Genomic DNA, 10,987 nt, shown 5'->3' on the forward strand with positions numbered 1-10,987 from the left:
TATGTATATTGGTAAAATATTTATTGAATATAAGTAGAGTAATGTAATGAATAATATTTTTTCATGCATGGCTGCATGTGGTGGTGGGTATTTTTCCTTGCATGGTTGCATGTTGAGGTAAGCCTCATTCCATCCAATTCCCTTATTTTTTTAATTTATTAGTTAGTTATTTATTCACCTAAAATAGTTATAGATGTTTTTTTGCGAGTAAAATGGCTATAGAGGCTATAGATGTTCTTAAAAGAATAGCTATAGCTATTTGTAGACTATATGAAGAGTTCAAGCAAAACCCAACTCACCTTTTTGAGCGAAACAAATAATTAATTAATTGTCTTATTTTATTTTAATTATTTTTTGCAGATTTAAAATTTGGATCATTTATTCACCTAATATGAAATTTTGATATGATTTACAGCAAAAATAGTTATTTTGTGAGATATCAACATATTGAACCAATTACTTTTTGGTTTATTGATGGACATGTACTATATGAAGTAAAATATATATGGTTTATTGATTTTGCCAATTTAATTTTAGTTTAGTGACAATATATTTATTTTTACCTTTATCTCTTTATGTTTGTGCAGAAACATATTTGTTCAACAATTCAAATGTAAATATCAATATTCCACTGTATCTCATACATCAACATCTTGGGTAAACTGGCGCTTGGAAACTACAAAGTCCGGATCTAGTATCTTGGGTAAACTGGCGCTGTTATCATTACTCGATTTGGCGATCTATAACAGATTCCTGCACAAACACACAGCTTGGCGTACGTATACATATGCTGATCTTTACAAGCCTTTTGTAATCTACAGAATATCAGTTGTGCACTGGTTATTACGGAGTACTATCTAAAAAATACAGTTGCACACTGGTTAGATTCATGCGCAAGCACACTATGCGCATGCATGCATGATGCACGGGATGCCATATGCAATGCATGCATGCTTGCATGCAAGTGAAGTGATGGATGGAACCACCGGAAAAAAAAAGATTCAATCCCTTGTCATGGATCGAACAGGAAAAAATCGTCATCTCCGATGCTGCCCAGAGAGCCCACCACGAACCCGAGGCTGCTCGGCGACGACGGGAAACTGCCCGTGCCGCCACCCTGGCCGCCTCCCGCCATGTCGCCTATCCCACTCCCGCTGTGGTCCGGCACCGACCCCACCATCGAGGACGTCCTCCCGGCCGATCCCACGAAGTCGGCGAGCTCGTCCGCCTGCAAGAATGGATCGGACGAGGAGCTGAACACGTCGTCAACGCTGGTGCACCACGAGGAGGACGGCTGAGTAGTGCCCGGGGCCAAATGAGGAAACGTCGGGGCAAAACTGACGAGGTTTTCTGCACGGTCGTCGCTCGCAGCGACAATGATCATTGGGGTATTGGAGGGAGGCTTGCAGGTGTGCTCGCCGTAGTACGTGATGTCGTACTTGATTGGATGGGTCTCGCAGATCTGGGCTTGCCTCTTGGCGTTGCAGCCTTGGTCTGATTTGTGCGTACACCTGTAATAGCTCCTGAAAGATCAAACCATAACGAAGCTCATGATTTAATTTCCTCCAGTTTCCATCGCAAATCAGTGCGAGCGTGCGCAAAGAGAAATCGTGCTAGCTATTATAGTTTTAGTGCTTCTTTCAGAAACAAAACAAGTGTACGTACCTCGGATGAGTTGAGTTTTGGATTTCTTTCTGCCCATACTTCCGCCATATGTGACCATCAACCAGCGTGTCAGTATCTCGCTTGCCAGAGAAGCCTTCTAATCTGCCATATAAAGGTAGCAAAGTTGATGAGGAAACTAATCAAAATGAGCATCGATCACAAGGAACTCGGCTGGCTTTTGCCAAAGAAAAGAAGTTAATCAGCACAACACACTGTTCAGATCGACCGTGTGCTCTTGAGGAGAGTTCGATTTTTAACCTTCTGCTGAAGCTGCGTTTCCTCGTCCTCCCGGTGGAGCTCTCCGCCCTCGCCCTGATCACCCCATCGGCCGACCCGGACGCGGACGCTCCGGCCGTGCAGCCGGTGTCCAACGCCGACAGAGCGCTGGACAGCTTGTTGAGCATCCCGTCCATCAGCTCTGTCAACTCCGACGACTGCTCCTGCAGCATGCCCTTGAGCCTCGTCGCCCCCTCGCGCGCCTCGATCAGGTCGTTCACCGCCGCGGCCGCCCTCGCCGCCGGCACGTCTCTCCCCGCGCTGCCCGAAGATGCCATGCAACTACAGCAGTGCTACACCACTAGTAATACCCCGCTAGCTACTGTGCAGCGTTCACCGCTATAAGCTTTAGCGTAGGCGCAGGTAGGGTGAAGGGGTTCTCTAATTAATTAAGTTGAGGTGTTTGCTTGCCACTCCCATTCTTATCGGGCGGGAGGAAAAGTATAGCAAGGAAAATGTTGAAAGCAGTGAGGACGGACGGAGGAGGAAGCTGCATGGAAGCAGGAATAATTGATGATAACCCCCCAATGTCACTGACATGTGGGGTCGGGGCTTATAATCAAAGGCACACGAACTGGGGGGTTATCATCAAGGGAGTGGGTCCCGACGACCGGGCGACCATGGTAGATACTCGAATCAAAGGAAGCAAGCAAAGGGAGGCATGGCTACTGGACATATACAAGTCGTCATCGCCATGACACAGGCTGTGTGAGGTCACGCGCGCGTTTGACCGTATGGACACCGGCAATGGCTCGGCAACTTCCTTCCTCCGTCCAGGCCTTGGTGCAAACGATCCAGCCCTGCTGGGCCGGCCGTTAGATTCTTTGCTTAGCACCTGCGGTCTCCAATTAGATTATGTGCTTTCGTTCAACCTGTTACTTTCTTCAGGGTAGTCGTAGCATCTACGTACATTAGTTCACTCCAGTCAAACGAGCAGTAGACCGTCAAATGTGACCAACATCGCTGTTCTTGGCAAGCCGTATCGTGCCTTTTGAAAATTGGAGACATGAATGTTTTTTATACTGGAACCTTTCTCCATCTGCTGAGTAGATTCACGCGGTGGAATATTGTCAGCCACATAATGCAACGCGCCTCCGCGCAGACCAGTTTTAGTTACTTTGATTTGAAAAAGGACACGGCTAATTCCTCCATGTAGTTGCTCAAGAGTGACACGCTTTGCCAATTCAGTACTTCCGTGTGATTTGGCCTATCCAAATGTGTATTCCTGGTCTAACTCCATAAAGTTATTATAACTTGTAATTATCGCCTTTTATCTATAAAAAATAGAATAACTTGTAACGCCTAGCATGCGGTCCTGGCCTCACCAAACACTTTGCGATCTTTTTTTTGAAAAATCATCAATTTTATTAATTGAAAAAAAGGTTACATCATCTAGAAGAAGAGGTACAATATCGTTCATAGACTCCTCAAACCAATCCTTTGTCACAGAAAAATTTAGCTAGCCCAGCGAGTTCATTAGCAACCTTATTCACATTCCTATTACAATGTTCAAGGAATTTGCAAGACCATACCCTTCTCCCCGTCCCCGCCCGCGCCGGGACTCCAACTCCTCCCCTCCTTCTCCCCTCGCCGCCACCGGGCAAAGAATGGCTAGCTTTTGGTGGTGGTGAGGCCTCGTTCCCCTCCTCTCGCCCACCCCTGGCTGGTACGGGGCAGCCTGGGCGCATGGAGGTGTTGCGCTTGCGCAGGGTGAAAACAGATGCTCGGGGCGGCGACGTGCGTGGTCGGCGGGGCGGTGGCCTGAGTGTGCTCCTGCAGTGCGGCGGCTGGTCGCGGGCCCATTTGGATCTGACGCTTGGACCCAGGCGAACGGACGTGGTGGGGTAGTGGCTCAACATGGTGGCTGCTCCAGCTGCATGAACCGAGTCCTAGATTCGACTGCACGTAGTAGCCTTACCTGTAATAGTAAAAATTTAGAGGGCTTTGGAACAACCAATCGAGCGTAGCTACAAGTGGGGCCGCGAAGTTGAAAATATCCACATACATCGAGATGGGGAGCTGGGGCAGTAGGGCAAGGCCGGTTTCGAAGGAAGTTATACCTGAGGGTCGCCGAGATGTGGCTATGTGGGTGGAGGGTGGGTGAATCTTCCCACACTACAACAACAAGGAAGAATGGGTTGGAGGCACACATGCGTCGGTGCTGTGTCATAGAGAACAACACGGCCCGTAGATTGGGACACACCGACAGTGGGTCTCCTTCCTCGGCGACGGCGACCGCGTGACGCTGCACCTCCCTCCTTCCCTGGCGGAGGGGATCCGGCCGGATCTGTGACCACCAGTGAGCGGAGAGAGCTCATTGGAGATACCAGTGAGACGATCAAATGTGAGCTGAACATCTTCAATGTCGAGCCTCTTGAAGCGGTTGAAGAGATTGCGAAGAACACCAACTCGAGAATCTCATTGGGACCCTCATTGACTTTGGAGAGCCACTCCCAGATCAACTTTGAAGTTTTGAGAGCACTCACACAACCATACCGCCCTTTGGCCAGATGACCACAAATGATGTTCTTGGAGGTTGAATCTAGTTGAGAAAACCTCTTCACATCAGCAGCGGTGACACCTTCACCAACTTTAGGAACGCCTGTCTTGACGACATACCAGAGGTCGTTGCCGATGGCTTCAAGATGCATGTGCATCTTATAGGTCCATGTAGCGACCCGACCTCAAACGGTCAAGTCTCTGTGCTTCAGTGTCATCCCTGGATCAGTAATGCTGACACGCACAATACTCGAAAGATTTATAACAGAGTAGCAATCACACACTTATTACATCGAATGTCTCAAAAGAGAACTTATTACAATAAATATGGCTTAAGTTCATCTAATACGATAACAGCAGAAGGCTTGGAAGATAAAGTGAGTCCATCAACTCCAACGGCATAGCTGAGCTGCATGGCAACGACCTAACGAACCTTACTCCTCGTCTGAAAAGTCTGCAACATAATACGTTGTAGCCCGAAAACGGGTCAGCACATGGAATATGCTGGCAATATAACACGGTAGAGCAAGAACAGAATAATGCTATCACTATATGCATATTTGGCTGGTGGAAAGCTCTACAGTTAAAGTTTTGAGAAAAGCCAATTTTTCCCTACAACAAAGGAATAGATTTTATTTAACTATCATGGTAGTTGAAACATCATTGAGAAGGTTCCTCCAACTCAATCCCAATTAAAAGTAATTATCAACCCAACAATATTAATTTAGAGTGATGAGATACATATGATAATCCAATTACTAGATACTCGAGATGTCCATAACCGGGGACACGACTAACCATGATTAGTTTTTACACTCTGCACAGGTTTGCGCACTTTTCCCCGCAAGACTCGATCTCCTCCGTTGGATTTCTTGCACTACATGATGTTTGAGAAACGGATGACCGAGACACAGTCTTTCAGAAGCATTAACTCTCTACTCCGGATAGACTATACCACCTACAACCCACTACCTGCTAGTCTACCTCTTCAAGAGCTTCACGCACCTTACTCAACTATGCTAGAGCCCATAATAGCTTGTGGCTGCACACAGAAGTTTCTAGAATGAAATATCTCAGTTCCCTTTGAGCCTGGGTGGCGGACCTTAGGGTTATCACACGGGTACTCCGGGATATCCTAGGACAACACTGGATTCTCCAGGTGCCCGACAAGCAATCCACCCAGATGTGTATTAAAGTTGCCACCTTAAGTTGAACCATTAATTAACAATCTCACATCTGTCATGGTTCCACTCAAATCCAATCCACGTATACGAGCATAGCATAGCAATATAAGCAATACGTAGAAGTAACTCCCAAGGGTTTGATAATAACAGAGAAATAGGTTCTACCTCATCAACTACTTCCCAATCCCACATGTTATCAAGTCCTAATCATGCAATGTTTGAGGGTTGAAACTAATGCATAAAAACTAGGTGATAAAGGGATATGATCAAAGTGTTACTTGCCTTGCTGATGATCCGCAAAACCTAGAGACTCGATGTAGCACGCTTCGCACTCCGGTACTCTATCGCAATCAAACAAGCATACAATAAGCAATCAAAAAAGGGCACGAGTAAAACTCAAATAAGAGATCTAACCAGAAAATTCAACTTAAGAACTCCGATTTACAAAAAGAATCAAATCAAACAGAGCAACAAACTCAAACTGCGAAAAAAAGATCCAATTACTAATCTGGACTAAAGTCAAATTTTACTGTATCAAAATCTTGTTCAAGTTGGTTAAACGGAAAGAGGGTTTCGATACGAAACTCTAGGCCTTGAATCGCCTGATTCCGATAAACGAGCGAAAAGTTATACTAAAACGAAAATCGGATCAGAAATCACGATCGAAAATAATCGCGGAAAATCCGAGAAAAAGAAAAACTGACGAACAGGTTAACGAACGAACGTTCGCTGTCTCCGGTTAAACGGTGAAAACCGATCGTTAAAACGAACGTAAAAACGGGCGTTTGCTAAATAACTAAACCAAAAATAAACCGAACCCGATCTAAGAAAAAAACGGATCTAGGGTTTCGAAAAAACCAAACGGTTTTCTCACGAAAACCGAGGCGGCTACCTCGGGTCCGGCGGGTCCGGCGAGGTCCGGCGACTCCGGCGCGGCAGCGGCAGCGGCGGGCGGCGGTGGCGGCATGACGCGGGGCTAGGGTTAGGGTTTTGGGGCGAGGCAAGGCTGGGCTGGCTCGGGTGCGGCTTATAAGAGGGCCGGCCCGAGGTCTCCTGGCCGGGTACGGCCCGAAGTCGGTTTGACTTTTTTAAAAAAAATAATTCCGACATGCAGAAAAAGAAAGAAAAGAAATACTAAACGGACTCCAAAAATTCCGAAATAAATTTTCCCCGTCCTCTAAAAATAAACTGGACAAGGTGAACATTTATTTGGGCCTAAAATGCAATTTTGAAAAACGCATATTTTTCCTAATTCAAGTAAAATAGCGATAAAACTCCGAATAAAAATCTTATTTGATTTTAATATTAAATCTTTGATATTTCTCTATTTTTAGGAAGTCATTTTATCCTCTCTCTTTTATTTTTATTAAAGAGTTAATCGAAGAGAAAATAATTAAAACCAACGATCCACTTTCCAAAATTCGAGAAAACTCGAATATGAAAATAATGAAATCCCCAACTCTCTCTGTAGGTCCTTGAGTTGCGTAGAATTTCTAGGAGTAAGCCAAAAATGCAATAAAACATGATATGCAATGATGATCTAATGTATAACATTCCAAATTGAAAATTTGGGATGTTACAAACCTACCCCCCTTAAGATGAATCTCGTCGTCGAGATTCGGGTTGGCTAGAAATAGGTGTGGGTGGTCCTTGCGAAGATCATCCTCTCGTTTCCAGGTGGCTTCGTCCTCGGTATGGTGACTCCACTGAACTTTGCAAAACTTAATAACCTTGCTGCGGGTAATTCGGCCGGCAAACTCGAGGATCCTGACTGGCTTCTCCTCATAGGTCAAATCTGTCCAACTGAATCGCTTCCAGCGGTACTGTATCTCTTAGAGGAATGTCGGCCATCTCTGTGTGGCACTTCTTCAACTGAGAAACGTGGAACACATCGTGAACTCCTGACAATCCTTCGAGTAATTCCAACTTATAAGCAACTTCTCCCATACTTTCCAAAACTCTGTATGGTCCCACAAAGCGTGGCGCTAACTTTCCCTTAACTCCAAAACGCTTAACTCCTCGGAGTGGTGATACCCGAAGATACACTCTGTCTCCGATTTCATAGACTACCTCCTTGCGTTTTGAATCTGCATAACTCTTTTGTCGGGACTGAGCTACCTTCAGTCTATCTCTAATCAATTTAACCTTCTCTTCTGATTCCTTAATGAAATCTGGTCCAAATAACTGACGGTCTCCAACTTCATTCCACAACAACGGTGTCCTGCACCTCCTTCCGTAAAAAGCTTCAAAAAGTGCCATCTTCAAACTGGCCTGGTAACTATTGTTGTATGAGAACTCTGCATAGGGCAAGTTGTCATCCCAACTAGATCCATAATCTAGTGCACAAGCTCTCAGCATATCCTCCAGAATCTGGTTGACTCTCTCGGTCTGTCCATCTGTTTGCGGGTGAAAAGCTGTACTGAACTCCAGTCTGGTTCCCAAGGTTTCATGCAACTGATTCCAAAACTTTGAGGTAAACTGGGTTCCTCTATCTGATACAATTGTTCTCGGAACTCCATGCAAACAGACAATCCTAGTCATGTATATCTTTGCCAACTTGGCACTTGTATAGGTGGTTTTTACTGGGATAAAGTGAGCTACTTTGGTCAAGCGATCAACTACTACCCATATAGAATCATATCCTGATTTGGTCCCGGGCTATCCGGTGATGAAATCCATGCCAAGCTTATCCCACTTCCATTCGGGTATCGGCATGGGTTGTAACAATCTGGCTGGCTTTTGATGTTCTGCCTTCACTCTCTGACATACATCACATACGGCTACATACTCGGCAATATCCTTCTTCATACCAGTCCACCAGAAGCATTCCTTTAAATCCACACACATCTTGGTGTTTCCGGGGTGTATCGAGTATGGTGAGTCATGAGCCTCCTGAAGTATTAACTTCCTGATCTCTGTGTTATTGGGCACATAAACACGATCCTCAAACCACAAGGTGTCATGTTCATCCTCACGAAAATCTTTGGCCTTTCCTTTGCTCATTCTCTCTTTTATCTCGGTGATCTCTTTGTCATCCTTCTGAGCTTCTCGGATCTTTCCTAACAATGTAGACTGAACTTCCATTGTTGCAACAAAGCCTCTAGGGACAATCTCCAATCGAAGTTCTCTGAGATCCTCTGCCAACTCCTTCGGCAATCCTGCACTTATGAGTGTGTTGGCATAACTCTTCCGGCTCAAAGCATCTGCTACGATGTCGGCCTTGCCTGGATGATAGTGAAGCTTCATGTCATAATCCTTTATAAGCTCCAACCATCTCCTCTGCCTAAGGTTCAGCTCATTCTGTGTGAAAATGTACTTCAAACTCTTATGGTCAGTGTATACATCGCAATGGTTTCCAATAAGATAATGTCTCCAAGTCTTCAACGCATGCACTACGGCCAGCCAACTCCAAGTCATGTGTGGCATAATTTAACTCATGCGGTTTCAGTTGTCGCGAGGCATACGAAACAACTCTTCCATCCTACATCAGTACTCCTCCAAGTCCTAAGTGAGAGGCGTCGCAATACACTTGGAAATCCTTGCGTATATCCGGCAGAATTAGTACTGGGGCTGTAGTCAAACGTTTCTTTAACTCCTGAAAACTCGCTTCACATTCTTCCGTCCATTTAAATTTGATATCCTTCTTCAATAGCTCTGTCATTGGCTTCGCAATCTTGGAAAAAATCTCAATAAATCTCTGGTAGTATCCCGCGAGTCCAAGAAAACTGGGGATCTCGCTAACTGAAGTGGGTGCCAACCATTCAGTGACTGACTGTACCTTGGTGGGGTCTATGGCTATACCTTCTCCTGATATAACATGTCCAAGGAATCTAACTTCTTTCAACCAGAACTCACATTTGCTGAACTTGGCATACAACTGATGTTCCCTGAGTTTCTCGAGAACTAAACGCAAATGCTCTTTGTGCTCCTCTTCATTCTTCGAGTATACCATTATATCATCAATGAACACCACAACAAACTTATCCAAATATTCCATGAACACCTTGTTCATCATGCTCATGAAATAGGCAGGGGCATTAGTCAGTCCAAATGACACAACCGTATACTCATATAACCCGTACCTTGTGGTAAATGCAGTTTTAGGTATATCCTTTTCTCGGATCTTCAGCTGGTGATATCCTGATCGCAAATTGATCTTCGAGAACACCTTAGCTCCTTGCAACTGGTCAAACAAATCATTGATCATCGGCATTGGGTATTTGTTCTTGACCGTTACCTCATTCAATGCACGATAATCAACAACCATCCTTAGGGACTCCAAAACAACTCCCATGAGGGTATTTACTTGGCTCCTCCTAGGCGCATGTCTAGATACATACTTGATCCTTTTTCCCTCCGGGGTGGTGAGACCAATTGATTTACTAGCACAGTCAATGCTTCCTCCATACTTTGACATCCAATCCATGCCTAATATCACATCCAATCCTTGTGACTCCAAAATTATTAGGTCAGACAGAAAAACATGGCTACCAATGGCCAGGGGTATCTGGTTGCACCATCGGCTGGCCATATATTCTTCTCCAGGTGAACTTACTAGAAGAGGGGTCCTAAGGGTTTGGGTTGGTAGTTTAAATTTATCCATGAATCCCCTTGATATGTATGAATGCGATGCACCAGTATCAAAAAGAACAAGGGCGGTAAAAAACTTAACCAAAAACTTACCGATAACTGCGTCTGGCTGCCCTTCAACCTCCTCCATGTTAACGTGGTTCACTTGTCCTTTGTTGAATGGATTAGGCTTCTTCCCAGCGCTCCCATTACCGTTTCCATTCTTCGCTTCAGAGCACTCCGTGACATAGTGTCTAGTCTTCCCGCACTTGAAGCAAGTAATGTGACTTAGGTCTCTCTTGGCGGGTGTGGCTGGATTGGAGCGGGTCTGATTGTTGCTGGTTCCGTTGCCAGTCCCGTTCTTGGAACCATTGTGGTTATGCGAACTTCCTCCGTTATGGTTATGACCTCCATGGATATGAACAAGTCCTCCCGAGTTAGGGGTTAGACATGGCTTCTGCTGAGCTCCTGAGTTGTACCTTCCTTGTCCATACTTCCTTTTGCGGCTCTCAATTTACTGCTGCTTCCCTTCAATCATAAGAGCCTTGTCTATCCACTCCTCGTAGTTGCTAAATGTTGCCACCATCAACTGCATGCTCATCTCATCGTTCAGCCCTTCCATAAACTTCTCCTGCTTCGCGGCATCTGTGGCCACATCATCAGGGGCATAACGAGACAGCTTACTAAATTCATCCACGTACTGCCCCATAGTACGGTTCCCTTGGCGCAAGTTGCGAAACTCAAGCTTCTTCATGCTCATAGCTCCCGTTGAGACATGGGTGCTACCTCTTGAG

At 45.4% G+C, this 10,987-nt stretch overlaps 1 protein-coding gene across 1 annotated transcript; it reads right to left on the bottom strand.

The window, feature by feature from the left end:
- Positions 1–776: 776 nt before the first annotated feature.
- LOC119288833 (WRKY DNA-binding transcription factor 70-like) lies at positions 777–2,309 on the bottom strand. The gene is made up of 3 exons (XM_037568363.1): positions 1,924–2,309; positions 1,666–1,767; positions 777–1,523 (listed from the first exon to the last, which is right to left on the bottom strand). Exons 1-3 carry the CDS (start codon positions 2,217–2,219, stop codon positions 1,013–1,015), a joined length of 909 nt encoding a protein of 302 aa, XP_037424260.1. The 5' UTR covers positions 2,220–2,309; the 3' UTR covers positions 777–1,012.
- Positions 2,310–10,987: the final 8,678 nt, after the last annotated feature.

Source organism: Triticum dicoccoides, chromosome 4A, assembly GCF_002162155.2.
Source record: "Triticum dicoccoides isolate Atlit2015 ecotype Zavitan chromosome 4A, WEW_v2.0, whole genome shotgun sequence".
NCBI classification, from domain to species: Eukaryota; Viridiplantae; Streptophyta; class Magnoliopsida; order Poales; family Poaceae; genus Triticum; species Triticum dicoccoides.

Bases quoted from the DNA above. Each gene is read 5' to 3' on its own strand.
- LOC119288833 (XM_037568363.1), bottom strand. From the start codon at position 2,219: ATGGCATCTTCGGGCAGCGCGGGGAGAGACGTGCCGGCGGCGAGGGCG. The intron at 1,768-1,923 runs GTTAAAAATCGA...TTTATATGGCAG, and splicing joins AAACGCAGCTTCAGCAGAAG to ATTAGAAGGCTTCTCTGGCA. The intron at 1,524-1,665 runs GTACGTACACTT...TTGATCTTTCAG, and splicing joins CAAAACTCAACTCATCCGAG to GAGCTATTACAGGTGTACGC.